The 26,709-nt window shown below is 42.9% G+C and overlaps 1 protein-coding gene across 1 annotated transcript in view; it reads left to right on the top strand.

Annotated features, from left to right (window-relative positions):
* PTPRT (protein tyrosine phosphatase receptor type T) overlaps nucleotides 1-26,709 on the top strand; it is a 585,629-nt gene that overhangs the window by 436,704 nt on the left and 122,216 nt on the right. Inside the window, exons 10-11 of the mRNA XM_060277267.1 lie at nucleotides 18,489-18,690; nucleotides 21,415-21,517. Of these exons, the coding sequence (XP_060133250.1) occupies nucleotides 18,489-18,690; nucleotides 21,415-21,517 (305 nt within the window). The remainder of the gene's footprint in view (nucleotides 1-18,488; nucleotides 18,691-21,414; nucleotides 21,518-26,709) is intronic.

The raw sequence follows: 26,709 nt of genomic DNA, 5'->3' as shown, positions 1-26,709 counted from the left end.
AAAAGAATAAGCAAACATGACTCTCTTTAAACATGGCTCTCTAAAGTGGTGTTTCAAGTGGTGCTTCAAGTTGAGAACAGTTTCAGGTTAAGAACGGACCTCCAGAATGAATTAAGTTCTTAATTCATGTGTGGTGTAGTGGTTAAGAGCGGTAGACTTGTAATCTGGGGAACCGAGTTCGCGTCCCCATTCCTCCACATGCAGCTGCTGGGTGACCTTAGGCTAGTCACACTTCTCTGAAGTATCTCATCCCCACCCACCTCACAGGGTGTCTGTTGTGGGGGAGGAAGGGAAAGGAGAATGTTAGCCGCTTTGAGACTCCTTTGGGTAGTGATAAAGCGGGATATCAAATCCAAACTCTTCTTCTTCTTCTACCACTGTATTATTGTTAGGCATAGGGTGATGTACACAATCTGTTTTCTTGGTATAGAGGGAAAATATGTTCATAGAGATTGAGTTAAGCTGAATTACTCAAATATTCCTAAACAGATTGGTTTGTATCAAATGCTGTCCCTTCAGTGACAGAAGGATCTGGGATCCAGTGGAGGCTGTCAGAAACAGAAGGATTCCACCCCCTTCCAGCACACTGAGCCATTTCCTGCATTGTTCCAAAGGGTCCCTCACCTCTTGGAGTAGGGTTTGAGACAGTGATAGGTGCCGCTGGGTGCAAAGAATGAATATGGGGAAATTGACTTCCTTTTCCATTCCTCTGACAGAAGTCCCCACTAGTTCAGGCAGTATTCCTTCATCAGAGGAAGATGGTTGGATGCAGCCAACTCCCTACTGAATGAAATATATCTTCTCCATACTAGGATCTACAGTACATTCCCTCACAATGGCCAGGAATGCAGGGGGAAAAATTCTGCCACATTTCTTGCCACTTCTTACGAAACCATTCAGAATATGTAGCACTTACTGATCCCAGTCATCAGCGATACATGTTTTAAATGCAAGGCAGAATAATTTTTTAGTAGAAACTAATTACATGGCTAGTAATGCTCAAAGAAGACTTGAAGGTGCATCTTCGATATTGAAATACCAATAAACGCTGTTTCATATAATAACTTCTCCAGAAAGAAGACATTTAAATATCCAAGAAGTGAAAGTTGTTTTATCTTGTAAAATAAGAAGTTTGTACAGCAATAAAAACACACTCCAGCAACTCTTTGAAGCCCTATCATTCCTATTCCTACCAAGAAATGTCCTTTCATTGACATTTCCTTCTAGTTGCTTGCATTGTTTCCTCAATCTTTCAGCTTGAAAATGTAGCTGCAATAAAACAAAATGCCAGAGGAAAAAAGCAACTACTGTATAAGTGATCTCTTATCCCAGTTCCGATTTATTTTTGTACAGTAAATTGCATGCTTTGCTGATATAAGGTCATCTTTTTTTCTTGCGGACAAAGGCTATAGGATTTTTATCTGTTGTGTGACAAGGCCAACAGAAATCCCCCTAATAACTCACAACAGACACAATATTTTAGGTTTGGGTTTTTGGCATTATTTTGGCCACAACTTTATTTAAATACAATTTTAATTTTGAGTGTTGGCTTAGGCCCTTCTCTGGGAAGAACCATATTCATCTGCCCCACTTGGGACAGGACTCACATCATCTGTCCACTTGGGACAGGACTCACAATCTGTCCACTTGGGACAGTACCAGCTCCGACTTCCCCAAGCATATAGGGAAGTCAAGTAAAGACCCATGGGGAGAGGAGGTAGCTGTGCCCAAACATTCTCCCCTCTCAACCAAGAATGTTCCCCAAGGCTCATACTCTGTAATGGCCCCCCAGCCCCGCCTATGGCAGGGATGTAAGGACTAGAGCGAAAGCCCCAGGATTCCTTTAACGGAATACTTCTATGTGGAGCAACATTAAGAAGGGGGGTAGGCATCTGGATGCCACACCCCTCCTTCAACCAAATTCAATAACCAAAAGCCTAAACGCCAACCTAACAAGTTGTGACGATTTGCTAAGCAGTAGACAAAAACCAAATGGCAAAGCCAATCAGCCAAATGGCAAAATTCCTACTGGGCTCCTTGAACAGGTGACCCCATGAAAGGCAAAGCAAGGTCAGTCTAAAACCTGTAAAAGAAAGTGGCAGGTGGGAGGGAGAGTCAAACACCAAGGCAAGAGTGGCCCAAAAGTGAAAGAAGCTGAGATTAAGTATAGGCCCTCCTGCCAATCAAATTATACCCATCTAAATAACCATGCCTCCATTACTCAGCTCCTGACAAGGCCTAGGCCCCAGCCCAAACCTTAAGGGACTTCTTCCTAGCCCTTCCACAACCCACTCTATATTTGATAATATAAAGCGCTGTAACTATACTTCAGCACAGCTTTCCCAACCTGGTTTCTTCCAGATGCTTTGGATTACAACTCCCATCAACGTCTGCTAATATGGCTGTGCATTTTTGGAAATAGGGAACTTTCTCAATCAGTTGGTGGTGTGTTCTGCCACTCAGCTTTTCAAAGCAAGATTAAAAAAAAAATTAACCGTCATGCATGTTCATTGATTTGCAAAAGCCTTTGAATGCCAGCCACGGTTGCTTTCCACAGCACAGCTAATGGCATATTATTAAGCAGATCTGGCCCTTCAGTAATTCCAAAACACCAAACATATTCTCTCTTTTGCAGTGAGCAAAAATTCAGTTGACAGATACAGAAGCTCCAATTATTTTGTTTAGAGTTTATGGTAGAGAAATCGTTAACTTCTGTTTATTTAGGTCAATCAACTGGGCATCATTTGACAATCAAAAGCAGCGGGGGCACATGTATATATAAAATGTATCAAAGCATTCTTCAGTTGCTGGGTCTTTAGGCAATCGCTTTGATGCAAATCATTACTTTTCCAATAATTACTCTTAATTTGAATTAATTACAAAAACCTTGATTTTCTATTACTTTGTGATGATATCCCCACTTCCCCAGTGGATTGGTAATCCTGTTTAATTTTAAAGCTTCTGGTATTTCCCCATAAGAATAAGTAAAAGCTGTTTGAAATATGTTTCTTTCATAAGTATTTAGTCACAGGCAGAAACATTGCAATATCACTAACTTGAAACAATAGTCAGAATAACATCTATTCCTAGTTGGAATCTCTTTTAGTTACAGGTAGGTAGCCGTGTTGGTCTGAGTCGAAACAAAATAAAAAAATTCCTTCAGTAGCACCTTAAAGTCCAACTAAGTTTTTATTTTGGTATGAGCTTTCGTGTGCATGCACACGAAAGCTCATACCAAAATAAAAACTTACAGGTAGTTGAACTTTAAGGTGCTACTGAAGGATCTCTTTTGTACTTCATATTGGAGTCTCATGTGTGCTAAAGTGCTCACACAGGATCTGCACCCTGTTTTGAGGCAGCCACACTGGATATTGTTTGCTAAATATTCTCCCAGTGATGAGAAATTATCTACCACAGTGGTTCCCCAACTCTCCCCACCCCACACAGCACTTGAAAATTGTTGAGGGTCTTTGCAGACTATTTAATGATTTTTCTGGCTGTTGTAGCAATTATAATGTACAGCGCTAAATTTACAGGCACAGGTTCTGAGAAAAGGAAATGCAAGACATATCACATTACAGTGGTACCTCGGTTTTCAAATGTAATTCATTCCGGAAGACCATTTGCATTCTGAAATATTCGAAAACTGAAAATTCAAAATGGAAATCTCAGTGCAGAAGCCGCATTTCCGTTTTGACTTCCGAGGCACATTCGAAAACCGAAGCATTTCCTTCCGGGTTTACAACGTTCGAGTTCCGAAATGTTTGTCAATGGAGACGTTTGAAAACCAAGGTACCACTGTGTATCCATGCAGCAAGTAATGACCACAAAATAATGGATGTCAGAAGATCATTCCAGAGGCTCTTTGCATCGCGATGTTTCCAAATCATGGCTTTTGGCCTTAAAACAGTACATTTTACAATAGGATTTTAAAAGAATCCCTTTTTAATGCAGCGGTGAGACAAGCTTTGTTCCTGGCTACAACTCAGGGGTAGCCTATTCCACTTCACCTCCTGAGTGGGGGTGGGAGTGGGGGTGGGGTGAGACAATTGACAACTGGTGAGCAAAGACGCCCCAGCTCTCACTGAACTCAACAGGAGCTGGGGCGCTCCTCAATCTGTTGCCACTTGCTTAGCTTCTTTGCTGGGGGGGGGGGCAGGGAAGACGAGCAGCAATGCTTTGTTCCCAGAATGCCTCCCTCTCAGTGGCAGAAGCAGTGTGCACTTCTGCTGCCTGAGAGAGGCACTTTACTCCATGTCATGGGCAGGCTGACTCTGCTGCAACTCGTGGTCAGTGAAGGGATAGCTTAGCTACAAGTCCCAGTTCAGAAGTGATAGAATTGTAGAATCGGAAGGGACCACGAGGGTCATCTAGTCCAACCCTCTGGAATGCAAGCATCTTTTGCCCAACCTGGGGCTCAAACAGATGACCCTGAGATTAAGAGTCTCATACCCTACCAGCTGAGCTATCCATGCTTAAGCAAACTTTGGCTCAGATCAACACAGCGTGACAGTAAAAAGAACCAGAGAGGAGCAAAACCAGCTCCTTTCTGGAGCCCATTTCCATGGTCTTGCAGAGCCACCATTTGGCTTGTTGTGTTGCACAAACCAGCATTGTGTGCACGTGTGTATGTGTTTAGAGGGAACGGAAGGCAACTTACCCCCCAAAATGGTGCAGAATATTTGGAGAATATTCTTCAAAGTGGCCATCTTTTTGGATCAGTTGTATTAAAAGAAAAGACTGGTTTTACATGCTCTGCGGTTTTACACAGGGCAGCAAATGCTACGGCAGCACAGTTCCCCTGTGGAGAGAAGCACAAGTGTGGGAACAGCTTGCAGTGTCCCATGAGCGGATCTACGAAGCTTGTCTTGAACTTAGCACTTGTGCTTCCTGTTACTAAGTGGAATAGGAACACTACAAAGAGACAGGAAAGCTACTCCTCAGAGAACGTGTGCATTATGACAAGTGCGTTAAAGCCAAGGAAAATAATTTCTTCTTCAGCAGGGAAATTGTCCAAATGTCTCCCTCTCTGGCTTTCCAATTTTCCTTTGCTACTAAAGCCTAATGAGGTATAACTTTTAAGGAACTGCCAAATCCTATCAAGATCAGTTCAGTTCCGAGACTCTCAGCATGAGAAGCTTAAGCCTACATCCTCAGCAATTAACCTTGCTCACCTTCACACCACTCACAATTTTTAAAATGCTTGGCTTCCTCTGTTCCCAGATTTACTTAATTATTTAACAAACCCTCATGTAGCAGTGCTTTTTCAGCCTGTGGTATGGACAGCGACTGAGCACCTGCGGGGCAATGAACAAATAGTACTCTGCCTTCTTCAGTGTTTACTTATTTAATAGATTTGTACCTTGCCTTTCGCGATATATAGTGGTACCTCGACTTACGAACCGAATTTTTCAACCGAATTTTTCGGCTTACGAATGGGGCAAATGGCTGCATGCTTATGAATTTCTCGACATCCGAACGGAAACTGTGGTGGTTTTAGATAGGGTTTTTTCGACTTAAGAATTTTTAGATGGGGTTGCTTCGACTTATGTATTTTCCCGTTTCCAATCCATTCCTGTGGGAAACTGTGTTTCCAATGGCGCTTTTCGACCTACGAAGGTGCCTTCGGAACAGATTAAATTAGTAAGTCGAGGCACCACTGTATCTCAAAGCCACCTGCAGGAAAAATAAGACAAAATGTACAATATACAACATCAAAAGCGCCCATTAAAACACCAGAAAATAGCAAGCATCGGGGCAGCGTTCATGGTGCAAAGGCCTCCTGAAATAAAACCATTTTAACCTGGCACCTGAAACTCAGCCTGATGGTGTTTCCTGCTTGGCAGGGGGTTGGACTGGATGGCCCTTGTGGTCTCTTCCAACTCTATGATTCTTACAGGATGCTGTCTGCCTGGTTTCTAATGGGAGGGAGTTCTGTAGAACTGAGTCCAGCACAATGAAAGCACAACACCTCATTTGCATGAGTTTTGCTTCTGGGCCATGGAGGACCACTAATAAGGCTCTCCCCACCCCCAATGATCTCAGTACACTGGCCAAAATAATCCGCTAACTAGGAGAACCTCTCAGAAAGGTTTTTTTTTGGGGGGGGGGGAGATGACGGTCAATGGTTTCATAGTGCCGAAATGAAAACAAACGAACACTCCATTCAGATTTTCTTTTTCTTATTAGGCAATTTTTTGTTTTCCATCTCTAAATCAAAGAGTTCTGGAGAAGGGAGCCCCTCAGTCTCATCTGGCAGCTTGGAGGAGGATTTTCCACCTCATTAGTAAAAGGGCAAAAAGCTGAATTCCCCCCAGGGGAAAGGATTAAAAAGCATATATTCATATTCAACTACACTTTCATTCTTTTGGTGCCTGGTTAATTGTGATTTGGTTTGATTGCATTAAAAGTAAGCAAGGCTGCATTTTATAGGAACTCTTGATTGGGGAAAAAAAGTTTTTTCTCAAGTTTAAGGGTTCCTTTAATATTACCTGGTTGCATGGTCAGTAGGTCTTTCTTAAAGGTAAAGGTAAAGGGACTCCTGATCATTAGGTCCAGTCGTGACTGACTCTAGGGTTGCGGTGCTCATCTCGCGTTACTGGCCAAGGGACCCGGCGTACAGCTTCCAGGTCATGTGACCAGCATGACAAAGCCACTTCAGGTAAACCAGAGCAGCACACGGAAACAGCGTTTACCTTCCCACTGTAGCGGTACATATTTATCTACTTGCAGTTTAACGTGCTTTCGAACTGCTAGGTTGGCAGGAGCTGGGACCGAGCAACGGGAGCTCACCCTGTTGCGGGGATTCAAACTGCCGACCTTCTGCTCGAGAAGCCCTAGGCTCTGTGGCTTAACCCACAGTGCCACCCGCGTCCCAGGTCTTTCTTACCTGGCCTAAATTTTCAGTTCAAGGAAATGGGTGCAGGAAAGGATGATGCACAAATTAGAAGTTGTGTCTTTTTGTCCCTATTTATGTAAATAAATTCTACCCTGCCTTCCCTACACTGAAGTGTACAAAACCATACTGCAGATACATCACAATGTCTGACATGGTTTTAGGGCATGTAAAATGAATCTGGTTTTGGAACATAGCTCTTGTCAGCTTCATTCTGACAGGCAAAATCTACTCTACCTGCTCCTAGTTAATTTTGAATAGGTTGAATTTCTGTGGTTCTCAAATTGTACATGGCTAGTCAGGCTATACTTTTAGGGAATTATTGCTGGGTGGGAAGCGTCTAGGTATTAATTTTAAAAAATAGAAAAATAGAGCTGGGAAATTGCACAGGCTATTTCCTCTTTTCTCTTGCATTGAAACAGCTTCTTTTCAATCTTTCTTGGCGAGTAGAAACTCAATCTAGGACAGCTTGACAGTGTAACTTGTGAAGGCACTTATACAAACAGCAATCAGAGTCATTGTTTCGAACAGACAATGACAGGAAATGATCACACCTTTCACTTTTGTGCTTTTTTCCTCTCACTCTGCCATCTTGGGGCAAGCTCAGCGGTTAACTATAGGAGTAGGTAGAATTATTCTTTTCAGCCAGCAAGGCTCCCTGATTGGCTAAATGATCTTTTTCTTGCAAATACCCATTGAGGATGCCCCCTACAAGGGAGATTCAGATTTTTCATTTTCTCTCTGTACGTTTGGAAGAAGAGAGCTTTGTGAATCCCAATGAAATCAGTCTGGATGCTAGCCAATGTGGTGCAGTGATTACAGGGGCAGCCCATCTGATTTAGCTGCTTGAAGTTAAACAGGAAAATGCCACCTCCCAGGGCTGCTGCTGCCTCCCCCGCCCCTAACCAAAGTGCTCAGGGTTGCACAACTTACCAGGTTGTGTGGCTTCTGGCTGTGGAACACTGGGTGAACTTGGGTGAGTCACTGCCACTCAAACTTACCTACCATACAGGATTGTTGTGGGGATGAAGTGAAAAGGGGGAGAACCTTGAGCCCCTGGGAAGCGGGATATCATGCACATCTCCACACAAAGACGAAAGTGCACCAGGAAGATCTTGGGCATCACATGGCAGGACAGAGCCTCAAACAAAGATGTGCTTTCCCAAGCTGACATTTCCAGTGTGTTTGCCCTCCTGTCTCAGGGATGTCTACACTTCCTTGGTCATATCCACAGAATGGAAGATAGCAAGATCCCCAAGGATGTGCTCTATGGGGAGCTTGATTCAGGACCATTGGCAGAACAACTCTGTGTTACAAAGAGTCTGCAAATGGGATGTGAAGACTGGCAACATTAACCCCGCTGTGTGGGAATCCCTTGTAGGTGACTGCTGTGTCTCTGGAGGCTATCATTTAGGTTGTGTATCCACAGCAGGGACCAGAGGAGAGGAGGGAGGAGCACCGGGAGAAGAAACACCATGGTGCATCTGTAAAAGTGAAACCGGATGCCTTCATCTGCTCCAGCTGCAACAAAACATGTCTCTTCCGTATCTGTCTTTGCAGCCACAGCAGGCACTGTAACTCTCCAATGGTTTGGCTTTACTTCCGATGGCACACTCTTCCTTTGTCTCTTGAGATAGATTGATACTAACAACAACATTTGAAAGAGATAGTGTGAGACACATTCCTGTAGTGGGTGCGGACTAGGGACAAAAGTGGGCTTGCCCAGAGGCAAAACAGTTCAGGGCAGTGTATGTGCTCAGCACTTAAGACTGAAATTCTCCACTGCTGTACTAAATCATTGGAGGAGGGGCAGGGAGAACAGGAAACTCAATGAAATCCTAGCTCCAGGATGATGATCAGCAGCTTGCTATAAAAAGGTAAACAGACACATCTATCTATCGCTGCCTGGTTGAAGATGAAAGTTTTTGCCGGGCACCTGTTTTGTTGTTTAGTCGTTTAGTCGTGTCCGACTCTTCGTAACCCCATGGACCATAGCACGCCAGGCACTCCTGTCTTGCACTGCCTCCCACAGTTTGGTCAAACTCATGTTCGTAGCTTCGAGAACACTGTCCAACCATCTAGTCCTCTGTCGTCCCCTTCTCCTAGTGCCCTCAATCTTTCCCAACATCAGGGTCTTTTCCAAAGATTCTTCTCTTCTCATGAGGTGGCCAAAGTATTGGAGCCTCAGCTTCACGATCTGTCCTTCCAGACCGGGCACCTAAAGGTGTATAATGAAGATGCCAGGTGAACCTCCCTGGGGAGAGCATTCCACAAATGTTGAGCCACTGCAGAAAAGGCCCATTCTTGTGTCATCCCCCTCTGGACCTCTCATGGAGGAGGCACACAAGGAAGGGCCTCAGGGGATGATCTCACAGTCCAGGTAGGTTCATATGGGGAGAGGTGGTCTTTGTGGTTTTGCAGTCCTGAGCTGTTTACAGCTTTAGATGTCAAAAACAGCACTTTGAATTGGGCTCCGAAACTAATTGACAGTCAGTGTAGAACTCTGCTGTGCTCCCTGGCAGGCAGTATGATCTGTATGGAAGATCACTGGTATGTTCAGCTGTTCCAGATTATCTTCTTCTAATGAATTTTAACTTAGCTTTATGAAAAACCCAAAACCGTGCTTGATAGAGAAATCCCTGAGCAGCAAATAAATAATCCAAGATTTAGCTGTTAAGTGTGATCCGGCTCTGCCTGCTAATGTTGCTCCACATAGGGCATTGTGTGATGGCTACAAAGGTACGTTTTATATGCCAGTTAGCTCAAATAGTTTGCATTTAATGTCACATCACATGAGGAAGTAGCAAAAACTGACAGGAATGTGGAAGTACTGAAGACTAGGAGGTCTGGAAGTGTTGCATTCTCCTAAGACCAAACTCCCTTGTGAAAGACAAAGGCTGAAATCAAAGAAAACACTTCCTTCCCAAAGCACCATGAACTCTAAATCTAGTTAGGGTTTCACTTTGAGATAGAAATGAGTTAGCAGCACTGTGCAAGCAACTTGGCAGGAACATGTCAAATTCCTGGAAAAAGAGACTCTGAGCAAAACAGGCTACCTTAATTCTTTTTCTTTTATATTTTGAAAATGGAAAGTAACCTTGATACAGGGAGCTTTTCTTAAGAAGCAGGATTATGAGGGCTTATTTGTTTGCTACATGGAACAAGGAAATCAAGATTGCAGCTGATGTATTTACATTGGAAGCTGTTTACAGAATTGTATTGCTGGTTTTATAAAATACATCAGGGTTTGAGTCGGGTACTGAGCCCCATAATAAGGACTTTGGTTTACAAGGCCTTAGTACTTAGAACAGAAGGCCAAAGTTTTGCTTTTACTAAGCCCCTGATACGGTTCATGCCCAGTGGTGTCGTGAAGGCTAGGATACAGGTTTGAAGTCCAGGCCCTACAACTCTGAAGGTCCAGAGTTGCCAGAGAAGAAGTGGTTGCAGCAGGAAGCAGGACCATGCAAGTAAGTGAAGCAATTCATAGGCAGCTAAGACTGTAGCAGAGCATATTTCCCCAGGATGAAAGTGTCAGTGAGCTTAACCAAGCACATTCTATGTTTTGAGCTAGGGAGCCAATGAGGGCATCAGAGCAATGTAAGGATGTGTCAACCCCACTTTCTAGCATTCTTACTAATCCTGTGCCCCTAACCCTGTGGAACACCCTCCCACCAGATGTCAAGGAGATGAGTAACTATATAATTACATAACCTTTAGAAGACATCTGAAGGCAGCTCTATACAGGGATTTTTTTTAAAAAAAAATGTGTAGTGTTTCATTATGTTTTTTAGATATGTTGGAAGCCACCCAGAGTGACTGGGGCAACCCAGTCATGTGAGTGGGGTACAAATATGATGGTGATGCAGCCATGCTTCAATCCTGGGGCAGGACATAGAGAAGCAGCAAAAAAGGGTGGGTGGGTAATTCAATTCTAGGCTGAATCAACAGAAGTATAGTGTCCAGTTCAAGAGAAGAAATAGCACTTGGACAGATCCCACGTGGAGTACTGAGTTCTGAGCACCACAGTTTAAGGATATTGACAAGCTGGAGTGTGTGAAGAAGAGAAGGGCGGCCAGGATGATAATGGCCTTAGGAGGAATGGTTAAGAGTATTGAGTATGTTAAGCCTGGAGAAGACAAGACTTAGAGGTGACATGATAACCTTCATCCAATATCTGAAGGGCTGTCATGGTGCAGCTGTCACACAAGCAGTAGAATGTAATTCCATCACCGACCAACATATTTGCAACTGCATTCTGGGCCAACTTGAAGCTTCTGAAGAATCTGTAAAGGAAGTTCCCTGTAAAGCACATTGCAGGAATCCAACCTGAATGCAGCTAAGGTGTGTGTCATAGCAACCTTTTATCTCCGACATTCTTCCCCATAGGAAGAATGCTTTCATCATTTGTGATAGACGATCTCATGCTTGAGAAAGCAGGCAGCTCATCTCCCCTCCCCCTTCTTTTTCTTTTTCTTTTTTTGGATACAATGCAGTCATACGATTTATGCCTCGATCAAGGTCATTAATGTCAGGAGAGATTCACTTCTTTTTGCCAAAGGTGAGCCCAGCTGAACTGTCACCAGTCTACTTTTTGAAGAGCGGCAGGCAGAGACAACTTAGTTGACCTGCCTCAAATAGGGACTAGTGATACCACTAAACTAGACATTAATGAGCCCGCAACAAAAAAGATTCTAAGCTTGCAGTACTGATATATATTCAAAGGAGACCCCTTTCATTTCATCTTTCTCAAAATTTAACTTGAGATTATTTCGAGTGTGTGTGCTGATTTTGTGCCCGTACAGTGTGCATTCATCTGCTATGCACACTGGCAGCCACAGTTGGCACATGCTCAGATTGTTTTAACCCCTTACACTCAATTAAACTGTGTTTGATTGCTGAGATTTACTCAAGCTGGAAATTGGAAGTGTAATTTGCAATACTACACCTTTGCTCCAAGTAATCAAATTTTGCAGAGAATTTCTAAAGTTTGAAAAGGTAGGTATGCTTCCCCCGCAAGGGTGTGCAGCATGTAAATGGGAAGTTTAAAGCAAGTCACAAGTCCAGCATTTTATATTAAAAAAATGAAGAGCATTGCCTCATGGATGCACCATCTTTCTTTACCATAAGCCCTGCAATTGCGTGGCAAGGCCCCCAAACCAGTCCCTCGTTAGAAAAAAATTCACACTGACACAGAATTTTTGTTTAAGGTTATTGAGCAAATTTTAGGCCACAACTTTATTGATTACAGAAGTGTGAGTGGTATTGGCTTAGGCATTGGCAAAGGACTATATCGGACTCCTGCCCTCTTTGCAGGAAGTCAGTATGGGTAAACCACCCAAAGAGGAAGCCATATCAGGGGAACCCGCCTGCAGCTTTCCTCGGTGTCCCCAGAGGCCTGGCATGGCCCTAGCCCCTCAAGCGGACTTCGGACAGGATCCAGGCCCTGGATTCCTTTAACAGAATACCCTTGGTCAATGGAGGGGCAGGCGATGGCCGACCTCCACTCCCCCATAAATCAATGACCAATGCTTAACCACCAAACCTTACAAAACCCCAATCTCTCTCACCATCAAAAGAACACAAGCGAATAAAGGAGTACCAACACAAACAAAGCTGACATCAACCCCATTTATCCAGTTAGAAACACCTGTTGGAGTAAAAACTGTAGGCCCCTCATACCCTTAAAGTGGGTTAATTTTCATTTAAGATGAATGCATGGCATCTGTAAGCTGTGTGTTCTGCTGCCACCACATGTTGATTGAGAGCAGGGAGAAGAAAATGTGGTACAAGGGGAGGTTGTATGTTCCTGAGAGGGAGACTTGCATTCGTATCTTCTGGGACCTCAACCATGAACTGAGCCCTCTCTCCCTCCACTGCCCATCAGGTTTGCCAAAAAGTTTATAATATTAGTTAATTAAACAGGAATTGTGAAGTGTGTGTTAAATGATTCCTCTATTTTGAAATGTGTATATTATATTGAAAGCTACTCTAGATGTTGAAATGTATATTGATGCATTTTATTGTTTTAAATTTTATTGATGGGTTTAAAAATTTACATAAATAAATAGCAACCCTTTATTTCAGAGTATAAATTTATTGTAGAGTAATTTCAGAGTATCGATGAACAATATGGATGACCCTTGTTTCATAGTGTCTTGGGACGCAACAGACTAGAGATGGAAGCTCAGCCATTATCTTTCGTTTTATAAATTTTGATCTATTGACCCTAATTACCCCAGCACTGGACTACTTAACAGAGCTATAATGGGCAAATAATTGTTAACTGATTCACAAAAACAGCAATAATCAAGGCTTCAAAAAGAGAAATGCCTTAAAAATCCATCAGTCATTTAATTAGGAAAAGGGGGGAAACAGCCAGGGGATACAGTCCACTGTCTTTATTTTAATCTTGCTGGGTTCATCAGTGCTATCCACATAATGAAGGATTCATGGATCTACAGGTGTGCTTGAAAAGCATTTATCATTCAATATTCACATTTGTCTCGAAGAAACTGAGTCAATGGTGATTTCTAGATGGGTGTTTGTTGTGGAATCAGCATTCCATGTACATCCAAGTTTATCACAGCATCCACACACCATTGTTGACTAGCCAGATCATTAAAAAAAACAAATTCAGACTCTACCTTTATGTGGAAAATGTAATAAGTTGGGGGGGAAATTGCCAATGTCCTGTTTGTGATATCTGAACAACAATGCTAAGTCCAGTCTGGAAGGACCCAATACTTAATGCTAGGTGAGATGTAAAGCGTATAAGCTGCCAATGGAATGAATGAGTGTGCTGCTGTTTCTTGTTTGTTTGTTTTTGTTTCTTAACCTTAAATGCTTTAGCAATTGAGTTCACTTCTGTAGCAGCCACCCGATAATCCCTAGTTTATTCTCTCAACTTCTCTGCTCCAGCTATGTGTACAAGGCTGTGACAAGCCTCAACATATAAATAGCTCTGTTTCCAAGAATTGGTGTTTTGTTTTGTTTTGAAGCCAAGAAGAGATGCATTCCCCAGAGGGCCAGAGTTCAGATGCTGGCAAGGTCACAAATGCAGTGATTTCTTAAGTCTCCCCTTTCCCTGCTCCTCACTTGTCAGTGTCACAAGACCATTTGGATTTTGTGGCATGAATAAACATTTGCAGCTTCTAGACTCAATATAGCATTGGAATTAGGGCAGAAGGGTTAGCCAGGCTGTGTCCTGTGATGGGAAGTACACAGAATTTCAACCTATATGGGGGAGGGAAATGTGATGAGGTTTATATTGGAGTTACCATAATAATTTGCATGCATTATAGTGGCGATTAGGTGTAACCTGCACCAGAAATATCCAATTTCAAAGTGAACAAATAACCACTTAGAACAAAGCATATTGTTTAACCAAATCTGCACATACATACTCTGGGGAAAACATTCTGCATCTAAGATTAAAGGAAAAGGGACCCCTGACCATTAGGTCCAGTCGTGACCGACTCTGGGGTTGCGTCGCTCATCTCGCATTATTGGCCAAGGGAGCCGGCGTACAGCTTCCAGGTCATGTGGCCAGCATGACAAAGCCGCTTCTGGCGAACCAGAGCAGCACACGGAAACACCATTTGCCTTCCCGCTGTAGTGGTACCTATTTATCTACTTGCACTTTGACGTGCTTTCGAACTGCTAGGTTGGCAGGAGCTGGGACCGAGCAACGGGAACTCACCCCGTTGCAGGGATTCGAACCGCCGACCTTCTGATCGGCAAGCTCTAGGCTCTGTGGTTTAACCCACAGTGCCACCTGCATCCCCTGCATCTAAGATTATTCACTATCTATTTCCCGCTCCTCCCCACTTTGTTTGTCCCCACCACCTTTTGGCAAAAACTGGAGCTCCAATTTAGCCTGGCCTGGAGCTGTCCAAGGTACCATTGGAGCCCAGCCTGACTTTTGTACAGCTAAGGCCATTGCTCAAAACTGAACAGTGGTTCTCTTGCTGGTGGGAATATGTGGAAACCCCTCTATGTTTTGTGGTGGGGTGCAAGTGGCTTTAGATTTGCAGGATCCAAAGCCCCATGGAACCCCTGAGAAACTTGCTGCTAAGGCTACTTAGCTGTGCCTGTTTGGAGCTGACAAGAAAAACAGAAACCAATCCCTGCCTTCTGACCTGGCCAGTCCCTGCCTTCAGGTATGACGGTGGATTTGCTGCTTCATCCAGCTGCTCCCTGGGTTGGTTTTGTATTGCTCTATTAGTTCTCCTCTTTGATCATACTTGCCATCAGGCTGATAAAAGGGATAGATTTTCTATCACTGCATGTGACTATGCACTCAACAAGGTAGCTACTGCATTGGTGGATGTTTGGAGCATGTTCATTCATTGCTAAAATTGACCAGAACTTTTTTTAAAAATGGGCACTGTGTGATTCATTGTGTCTCCCCACATGTTGTGTCCTGAGGGCAGGGCATATATCATGTCAGTGTGACCTTTACAAATGCAAGTCTGATGGTTAGAAAAAACAAACGGCTTCAGTCATTTGAGAGGAGGGGAAAAAAACCATTAAAACTCTTGTTTGGAAAAAATAATAATAATCAAAACACAAATTATTGGGGGCCCACAGGATGATTTACTGGGATCATATCACACAATATTTGCCAATTATGGGGCAGGGTATAGTGGAACATGTATGATACATGGCAACTACAGAGGGAGTGTTGCACTCTTGCCTAGGTAATGCACTGACACTAGTGAGAAGTTCCCAAGCAGCTATTTCAGAAATAGCTGGAAAAACGTGATCCAGTTTAGGACTGTCTCAAAAAGCAATATGCCACCACCACCCTGCCAAGTATACACAGATTAGACTCAGAATTGGTGAGCATACTTCACTTAAGAAGATGAGGATCAAGTCAGTTCATATTGGACTCCTCAATGATCTCTGCCACCCCTCATTTGGCAACCACTGGAATTGGATGTTAGAGAGGACTCAAGAACCTAAGCATCTGTTTTTTAATACCTTCATTTCTCTTGCAAAATTCTTGCGGCAGGGGATTAATTTTGTAATGGGAAGTAAAATCTCATATGTATTTTTATTAGCACCGTTGCTTGCAGGACAAGGAATGAGAGTTTATTTTGCACTTCAGCTTGTAAAATTCCACAGCACTTTTTCTGGGCCATGTCCAATAGCATGGAATGCAAAGCCAAGCACTTTATATGCCATTGAATTCAATGGGAGATGGTTAAGCCTTTGCAAAACACCTTCGCTGATATCAACAGGATGTAAAGCTACTCACCTTTAGCTGGAATAAATATAAGAAGTCACTTTACACCAAGTCAGAACATTGGCCTATCTAGCTCAGCACTGTCTACACTGAACAGCAGCTGCTCTGCAGGATTCAGGCAGGGAACATACCCAAAGATGCCAGTAGCTGAGCCTGGGACCTTCTGCATGCAAAGCGGGAGCTCTACCTCTAAGCTTCCCATGGGCCACTTTGTGTATTTGTTGCCACCAGAAATCTCTACATAACAAAATGTTTGGCATTGATCAATCGGTAGCATGTTATCTGATTAAATCCATTTGCTTTAGATAATAGAATCAGCCACATTTTGCAACCTTTCCCCATTCTCATGCCACCCAGGTGCATTATTTAACATTTAATACTTTCATATTCAAAGGATTTTGTTTAGCTGTTTGTTTGGTATGCAATATGTTCCTCCTAGTATAAAATAGTGGTTTCCCCCCTCCCAGACTTTCTTATAACCTGTGAATTTGATTTTTGTGAAGTCCTTCATAAAAAATTGAAGATGTGTGTATATTAACATACATTGATTTATTCACAGTGTTATATTACATATAAGCGAGGATCCTGTAATATCAAGAAAGGTTAAGGGAGCAGTAGAGCGTGGTATATTTTATTGACAGTTCCACCGAAATTGAGCCACCTTTATATTGAATTTGGAACACAGAGAAGAAATTAGCTGGTAAATAAGTCATGAGGTTTACCTCTGAATATGTGTGTACAGTGGCCATTGATAATTATAATGGAACTTGGACAGAATTTCAAAAGGTGTGCTTTAAGCTTGTAGCTCTCTAAAGGGATGTTAGTAGCTGCAGCAACATATTTATTCATGAATATTTGCTTGGGTTTGTACTAAAGTGCCTGCTTTCTGAGGTGGAAATTGTATAGCAACTCTGAAAGCCAAGGACAGTGATCAGAAGAGGAGGAGGAAGAATCAAGGAGAATTGAATAAGTGGTCTCTGGCTTGCAGCCAATGCTTTCTCAAATATAGAAAAGCACTGAAATGCACGTTGTTGTTGTTTAGTCATGTCCAACTCTTCGTGCCCCCATGGACCATAGCACGCCAGGCGGTTTATTAAACATTTCACTGTTTTGTGTTTGAGAAGCATTACCTGTAAGCCAGAGGCCATTTAGCCCTGATGAAGCGTAATGAAGTCAGGGTTCTTTCATATCTTCTTCTTCTTTGGTAATCACTCGTAGCCAAGTAAGATTGTCTTCCATAAACACAGTTTTAACAGTGAGTTCGTAAATGATTATGGAGGCTAGTTCTGGATCCACACTTCCTTCCACAGTGGGGGTCTAGGTTTCTGGCAGGAGTTGATCACGGTGAAGGTTTTCCAATCATGCCTTCTCCTTAGCACATTTCCCCCTTTTGTCCTGAGTTCGAGTGTCTTTGAGTCCCGTGACACTTTTGGTGAAGGCTTATTATCCCATTGGAGTGCTTGCAGGCCAGTGTTTCCCAGTTGTCTGTGTTTATGCTACATTACCGTCATCAAGACCCAGCATTGTGTGGCCAATGTCCTATGTGAAACATGAGCTATGAAAAGTAGCTGCAAAGTAGGAAGATATGCACCCCTTTGTTGCCAGCTGATTTGAATTGGGCACCTTCCTCAAGCTTGGTTGGAGAAGCTTAGGGATTGCTCAGCTTCCTTGTTCCTAAGAGCTTTCCTATGCCATACCTGTGTCAGTAGCTCAGAGATTGCCTAATTCCCCAGATACGTACAAACCAGCTATGTGGTTGCTACTGGAATGGGGAAAAAATAAATTAAGACGTTTTGAGGGGTGATTGCAAAGGTGCAAGGATCTTGCTTTATACAGTGCCAGTCAGATGTGAACTTTTTAGATAAACAACTTTCAATCTATATATCAAATCACTATGAAGTGGAACATTTGTAATCTAATTAAGAATGATAGCAAGATCGCATGTTACCAGACCAAACTGGTCTTGGATATCTATGAGACAAGTAAATTTAGCAAAAAGCTTTTGGTCAATCTTGAGATCTATTGATAAATATCATCATTTTCTGATGTTTCCCATTAACCTGCTAATATGTTGCAAATTACTACCAAATACGGTAACAACAATTAAAAAAATGTCCTGTGACATTTACTATAGCATGTACAAACGGTGTAATTATGATCTGTTGAGAAGAGCCACTGGGTGCCAAGTTATCTAACTTAGGACAGTTGCATTCGCATCACATCTGCTGTATAGATTTTTCCAGGCATTCTAATTGAAAGTTAGATCTTTAAAGGAATAGGAAAGGGAATTAGTAAAACATTACAAAATTACACAAGGCCTCTGATTTTCTCTTTCCTTCATTTCAGATTACATACAAGGCTGTTGGGTCCCTAGATCCCACTGCTGACCTGTCTAACCAAAGAGGGAAGGTCTTCAAACTAAGGAATGAAACTCATCATCTCTTTGTAGGGCTGTATCCAGGGACTACCTACTCATTCACCATCAAAGCCAGCACAGTGAAGGGCTTTGGACCCCCCATCACCACAAGGATTGCAACTAAAATTTCAGGTACTATACTGCGAAGAAAAGAGAGAGATTTCAGTTTTCACAGGGGTACAGCCAGGGGGGTAGTCCTCTAGAAACTCAAAGCTCAGTTGTTGTATTCAACTCGGATGATCTTGGGGAAAATGTTGGTTATACTCAGGGTAGACCCACTGAAATAATTGACATTACTCACTCTGGTTCATTAATTTCAGTGGGTCTACTCTGAGCGCAAGTTAGTTGGATACAACACTCAGTTTCTTCATATCTGCTCTAGCAGTGAAGCTAGTGGTACAGCAAACCATCTAGCACTGTCAAGGCTAACAAAGAACTAGTCTCAAAGGAAGCTCTTCAGCATTTGTGAAATGTGGTCTTTTCTCCCCCCCCCCCCCAGTCAAGCACTGCTTCCTGGATCCATTTACCATAAGCCAGGGATTGCTCTTGAAAATATGCAAAGCATACACTCCTATCACTGAGCTTTGTGCAATCTCAGTTTTCACCTGCGGAAGCTCCTAGTGGTAAATGTCTTTGAGATTTATGACTGAATTATACTAGTGGATGAAAAATGTTTGCATTTTCATCCAGCGAGGTGGCATCGTAATACTACCTCCCTAAACATTGGATATTATGAATTATAAGTGATTGCCATATAGAATTCAGTGTGCAAAACCTGTTGCTCATGCCCAGCCACTTTCCGCTTAATACTTTTTGTGATTGGGGCTCATGGGTGCTTTTCTTTTGGGGTATAGATAAGAGTGAGAATATTTCTTCTTGGCTACTATGAAGGCTTAATCCTGGTTATGGTCTGTGTAAAGTTCTGTTAACATCACTCCAAGCTGTGTTTAATATCATAGGTGGTTTGCTAAACATATGGGGAATGGAGCCTTGTGGGTTCCCATTTCATGGATTCCATACAGTAAGGGATGCAACTCTGTTGTGTGTTTAGAAGTCCAGCAAGTTTTAATTGTAGAAATACAAATTCCCTTAATTGTAATAATTAAGGGCCTTCTTGGTAGTGGCTCCCACCCTTGTGGAACACCCTCCCATCAGATGTCAAAGAGAAAAACAGCTACCAGATTTTTAGAAGACATCTGAAGGCAGCCCTGTTCAGGGAGGCTTTCAATGTTTAATAGATTACTGTATTTTATTTTTTCTGTTGGAAGCCGCCAAGAGTGGCTGGGGAAATTATTATTATTATTATTATTATTAGCATCACTAAAGAATCCCAACATGATGTTTCAATTCTCCCCAATTCCTCAAGCTGTTTGGGAATGCAGTACAGGAATTTACAGAATGGCAACTGCACATACTGGAGCCATTTGTTGGATAAAAGGCTCTGGCAAGAGATCAGTTGCAAGTCAATATCTGAAATTGCAGGGAGAGCAGAATAATAATAATAAAATCTTCTGCATCCCTTAAGAGCATTATATACGTTTCCGAGCACAATTCAGAGTGTTGGTGCTGACCTTTAAAGCCCTAAACGGCCTCGGTCCTATATACCTGAAGGAGCGTCTCCACCCCCATCGTTTAGCCCGGACACTGAGATCCAGCGCCGAGGGCCTTCTGGTGGTTCCCTCACTGCGAGAAGCAAAGCTACAGGGAACCAATCAGAGGGCCTTTTTGGTGGTGGCGCCCGCCCTGTGGAATGCCCTCCCATCGGAGGTCAAGGAGATAAACAACTACCTGACATTTAGAAAACACCTAAAGGCAGTCCTGTTTAGGGAAGTTTTTAATCTGTGATATTTTAATGTATTTTGGTATTTGCCGGAAGCCGCCCAGAGTGGTGGGGAAAACCCAGCCAGATGGGCGGGGTATAAATTAACAACAACAACAACAACAATAATAATAATAATAATTCAAGCAAAAAATTGCTTTGGGTCCTAACCCCTTTCATTCACAGATGGGATCAACATCCAAGAGAGGATCCCGCTGGGGATGGGGGAGAAGGCAATATCCGCCTCACTCTGCAGACCCCAATGCTGTTTTAGAGAGTCCCTCAGCCATCTAGAACAGATTTGTAGGGGGCACCACAAGGGACTTAGTGGGAAGGGAGACTTGGCAAATGCAGACATGAGTGTTCTGTGAGTAGTAATCTGTGAGTAGTAGGGAAACTTCTCACAGTGGGAACCAGTGGCGGAGCAAGCCAATAGGGTGCCTGGGGCTGCGTGCATGGCAGCTGCCCATGGGGGCGGGGAAAGCTGCCTGTGGGGTGGGTCAAGCCGGGGCAGGATTCTCCACAGGGCCTCCGAGGAGCCTGCCTGCCTCCTCCCACTCAGCCGCCCTACAGCTGAGGGGGAGGCAGCAGGCGGACCATTTGACACAGCACAGAGTCCAAGCCACCGTGTCACTCCTGGGAGTGGCCCGTGACTTGGGCACACTGCAGGCCCTACGGTGAGTGCCATCCGGCATTTTGTCACCCCCCCTAGTGGTGACACCCAGGGCGGATGGCCCCTACCGCACCCCCTTCCTCCGCCCCTGGAGGGGGCAAACTTGGGATCCCAGTCATTTCCCCTTGGAACTATAAACATATCCAAAGCTATACTAAGGTTGAAGTCAAGAGTGGCTAAGAATAGCTTAATGTCCAGCTCTTCCTAATTGCTTTAAAATAGCAATCAAGTGCCCAGGTCATTGCCATCCAAGAATTGAAATTGCAGTGTTGATTCTCAAATGTCAATGTACCATGACTAGCTTCATATCTCATGACATGACAGAGATCATATTTAACCCATTGATCTCCCCTCTACTCCACAGCACCATCAATGCCTGAATATGATGCAGACTCTCCTCTGAATGAAACAGAGACAACCATCACAATCATGCTGAAACCTGCACAATCTCGTGGGGCACCTGTCAGGTAACATGCTCTTCTCTTCTCGGCTGCTTTCTCTTCTCCCTTACATTACAAGACATTTTTTTAAATAGCTTATTTTAATTCCACATTTTAATTTTCAGTGTGGCGAACAAGAATTGCAACAATATGTATATATTTTTAAAAAGCAGAGTAAAGCAGTGGCAAAAGAAAGCAAAGGTAGAAACACAAATAATAGTCCATAAAAAGCTTGGAAGAATAATGTAGCAAATGTCCTTGAGGAGAGGTTAGACAAGCTAAGGGATTGCACAGTTCTGTTTCTTCTGGACTTCCTGGACATTGTGTTTCAGAAGATGAAAAATCCTGTTTTGGAGGCATTTGTTTAGGTATCTGAAGAAGTGTGCATACACACAAAAGCTCATACCAATGACAAACTTAGTTGGTCTCTAAGGTGCTACTGGAAGGATTTTTTTTAACTTTGAGTGATTTTAGAAAGATATTGAAAAAGAGAAAATTCCAAAATAACAAAAAATATTATTTAACAATATATCTTTCGTATTTCATTTTACCACCTGCTGTCATAAGCGTTGCTATTTTCTTTCTTTTTTTATTGAACAATCTTTACGCTCTTCACTTATTTTAAAAAAAGCCTAATTTACCACACTTTTCCTATATTCAATAAATGTCTCTGTGGAAAAATGAGCCCATTATGAAAACCTTTCTGAGAATACACAGACACAGAGACACACACAGACACGCTCACACACAAAATAATATTTATTATTATTTGACTTATTATTCTACTTATACAGAGGTAATTGAAATGTCACACATATTATATACATTATTTCAAGAGTCTGATATTTCTATGACATTAATAATATTTTCTTCACATATAGGACTCAAATTCTTTTGAAAAGTTAACAAGGGTCATGGAAGCCTTTTCTTTCCTCAACCCCTACAAAAGTTTGCATAGACCTGAAAATATGCCTCTAAGGAAGGGAATGCAGTAGTTTTTGTTTTGTGACGATGGCGGTGTAATCTATAATTTAGCAATTATAAAGTACCTAAAATTATCCAAACGCTGTATGTATATTCATTTGGTAATTTCCAAGGTGGCTTCAAAGTAGTAAACAATTGTAAAAACAATTACAAACACAACACACACAATTAAATACACAATAAAGCAAATTTTCACAACATTGAAATAAACTACCACAATTAAAATGTACAATAAAACATGCTGTCAAAACAGCGCAACAATAAAAACCACTTACAATATTAGTTAGAAAAATTAAAACAGAAAATTCAAGACAGGGATTCAGGGAGATGCTTATTTAAACATGTGTGTCTTCAAGATAATTTGTCACAGAGGTGAAAAAGAGTATAAACAAAATGTAAAGTAAAAAGAACAAAATATGAACCAGCAGAATGCCAATAATGATGGGATTTCCCATATTCTGGCAGTACTGTAGAAGCATTCCACCATTCTAGTGCCACCAATTAAAATTCCAACTCTGTGCCACTGCAAGCTGATAATTAATCACCAGGCTATTGCAAAAATATTCGGTTTCCATTTGTTGGTCTTCATGCCTTTGCCCAACAATAGAGGGAAAGACGGTCTTTCAAGTAACCTGCTCCAGAGTTGCATATGTGTAAGTAGGCAGGATAAAATAGTCCCTGCTTAACTCACAGTCTAGTAGATGTGATGCATCAGGGAAAATAAATGAGGAGGGAAGAGGAAGGCAAGCATAGGGTCAGCTGCTCCTGCAGCAGCCAATGGATAGGGCCATGTGGTCTCCCCCTTGCTTTGATGGTCTTCTTAGGAGGCATGGGGTGTCACTGCTCAGTAATCCTAGGTTACTTGGCTTCCTAGAGCAAAATATACATCACGATGTATAGTCAAAATCAAGTATTCACTTCCAAAATTAACATGAAATACATAGTTTCTGGTAAATAAGCCACCATAGCCTCTAGAGCAGGGGTCCCCAGACTTACCCGGCTTTGGGCCGGTGCCCGAAGCGCTGATCGTGCGGCGGGCTGGAGGGCAGGGGAGTGCGCACGCAGCGGGCCGGAGGGCGGGGGAGTGCACGCCCATGCGCATGCGCGCACACACTTACTGGCGTGGTGGCGAGTTTCCAGGCCGGAAAAATCGTCGAAAATCGTTTGTGCGCATGCGTATGGGCCTCCCCCTGACCCGGAAGTGCACGGAAATGACCTCTTCTTGGAGCAAGACAGTTTGAACATATTACTCCAATCCTGGCCTGACTGCATTGGCTTCCATTTAGTTTCTGAACCCAATTCAGAAGTGCTGGTTTTGACCTATAAAGCCTGAAATAGCTCAGGTCCACAATACGTCAAGGACTGCTTCTCTGCCTCTCCCAAAATGAACCTACCTGGACCATGCAATCATAATATGAGGCCCTTCTTCAGGTTCCCTCTCTGCAAGAGGCCTGGAGGGCTGCAGCAGAAGAATGGCCCTTTTCTGTGGTGACTTCCCATTTGTCGAATGCTCTTCCAGAGGAGGCTTGCCTAGCGCCTTCATTACATATCTTTAGGCACCAGAAGAAAACATTTCTCCATAACCAGGCCTTTGGCTGATTAAACATTCTATTAGTGGGGTAGGAGAGCTGAAAATGATGCCAATATATTTCACATCTGAGCAACTTGGCTGCTAAATTTTACAGACTGTTTCCAAACTGTCTTCAGAGGCAGCCCCACATATAATGTGCTGCAGTAATCTCTGCTTATGTTCCCTGGGAAGTGAGCCCTCCTTGCCACCACAATCCCTCTAGTAGGTAAGTGTCAGGCAGGCTTTCAGAGACCCCCTATTTGAAAGTCTGTGACAGGGGCTAATAGCACAATTAAAAAGTCATTTTTGTATCAGACCTAGACTTTCAGAGGCCTGACTTCCAATGAAAAACATATCCATTTGCTTCAGAACACCCAAGTACATTTTTGAAAACTGGCTTGGTAGTGTTTGATGCCTTCCCTGGTTTGGACACAAATGCTCTTTAACAAGAATTTCACTGGCAGAAAACTCTAGCTTATAATTGTCATATAAACCCAGCTCACAAACTCCCATTCCACCGTGCCACTATCTATTATATATGGTAGTAGCATCAAGTATCATGTGCCTAAATGTTCTGAATGCATAATGAACAATCCAAGGAGTGTGAAACTCCTGTTTAAGTAATATTTTGGAGGCAAGTTCATTATCTCCAAGGTAATGTTAGTGTCAGATGTTGATTTTCTAGCTGCTGCTGTAGATCAGCTCAAGAAGTAAGCTAAGAAGCATTGCATTGTTCAGATTTCTATGCAAAATGAAATTGATATTCACCACTGATGAGGCATGCAAGGAAGAGCTTAGTGCCGGAGCAGGTTCATCGTACAGCTCTCCATTAATTTTGAATGACTTCTTCATTCTCTGTTTGTCTTCTCTGGGGTGTGTGGGGGTGTACATTTGCTCTATGCAACCATTAAACAAATACAGGGGAAATATGTTTACAGAGAACAGGTAGAGAATAGGCAACGTAAAGGTGCAGGTGGAAAAGGACAACATGAATTTTCTCTTGTTCTGCATACATCTGTTGCTGTCGATCTGTCACATACTGTTATCACTCAAAAGTAGAATCCAGAGCACAACTATGTGGTTATACGAGACTGAACTCCCATAGTGGGATAGGGCAGCTAGACACAGAAGGCCTGGACTGGCCAGATGACCCTCCGGGAAAAATTAAGGTGACCTAGGATGACCCACGACTCTTGAAAATTACACTTCACCCTGCTCATCATTAAGCCCTGGTGGTGTCTAGCTTATCTTGAGGAAAGATAAGAAGGGCTACCTCTAAGATTTTAACTGGGTGCCCAAATAATTTCATGTATCTGAAGGGCCTTTGGGTTTTGTGGGGGGGGGGCAGCAGTCCTGGCAGCCCCATTGCCAACTGCTGCCACTGCAGGGTGGCTGCAGCCTTTATGCGCTGTGCCACACCTGGCCTGGAGTTCTTGTCAGATCCCACATCTTCCCACAGTATCTTATAAGAGTTTGTCTAGGGCAGGCATCCCCAAACCCGGCCCTCCAGATGTTTTGGGACTACAATTCCCATCATCCCTGACCACTGGTCCTGTTAGCTAGGGATGATGGGAGTTGTAGTCCCAAAAATCTGGAGGGCCAAGTTTGGGGATGCCTGGTCTAGGGGGAGGGGGTGGATCCAGGGGCAGGGGGTGGATCCCATGATCTAGAGCTGCCACATCATTGGGCCATGCAGCAGTGATTTACTGTGTGCAAGCACTTTGATTCTTCCCCACTCCCAACTGTGTCGTGTAGACGTATGGTTTGTTTCCTCTAAGCCTTGGATTCTACTCATTGTTTGTAGAGAAACAAACCAGAAACACACCTATGATTATGACTTGTTTCATCTCCCATGCAGCACAGTCAGCAGCACGAGAGAAGCAAAATGCTTGTGTGAATTAAACCATAGTTTGCTTATGAGCTATGATTTTATGTTATGTGCAACAGGGCCATCGGCTATTGTGTAGCCCATTCACTGAATTTGAAGAAATTGCTTTCGAGGTTTCGCTATCTGCTTGGATTTTCACCATCCTGAAAAGTGTGGTCCCATCTGTAAATTTGTCTTCCACACTGCTCACTCCTGACTCCTGGTCATTTATAGATCAGGTTGAGAGCCAAGTCTCTGATTAGATAGAGAGTTAACTCTGTGCATCTTTTCAATGCTCATATCCAGGCCACCTGGTTCACAGTGTACCTAAATACATTTGCACCTCAATACAAAGAAAGGAGAGATGACTCAGCTCCACTTCTGCTGCTGTAGACTGAGGCATTTCAGGACTTAATTATACCACAGGTATATAAATTACGGAAACATGTTAATGTTCCCATGATTAAAATTATAGAGGGCCTAATTGAAAAAGCATAAACTGAATTGAAGAATTCCTAATTATAGTTTGCTTTGCAGTGTTAATTTTCCACCATAATGAATGCATAATTTCTTGGAACTAGAAAAGGGGGCTGCTGCATTAATGCGTGGGCTGCAGATGGAATGAGGGGATTATCATAAATGCACAGCAAAGATACAAAGGAAACCACAGTGGCAATTATGGCATTTCAACCAAGAATTCTTCAATAGTTCCCCTAAAAGCAAAAGCAAGACTTCCAAGAAAGCATGGGATGGGCTCCACATATACAATACCAAATCTAAATTTCAGGATTTTTATAT

This window comes from Zootoca vivipara, chromosome 7, assembly GCF_963506605.1.
Source record: "Zootoca vivipara chromosome 7, rZooViv1.1, whole genome shotgun sequence".
Lineage (NCBI taxonomy): Eukaryota > Metazoa > Chordata > Lepidosauria > Squamata > Lacertidae > Zootoca > Zootoca vivipara.
This window is presented reverse-complemented; position numbering and strand designations above follow the sequence as displayed.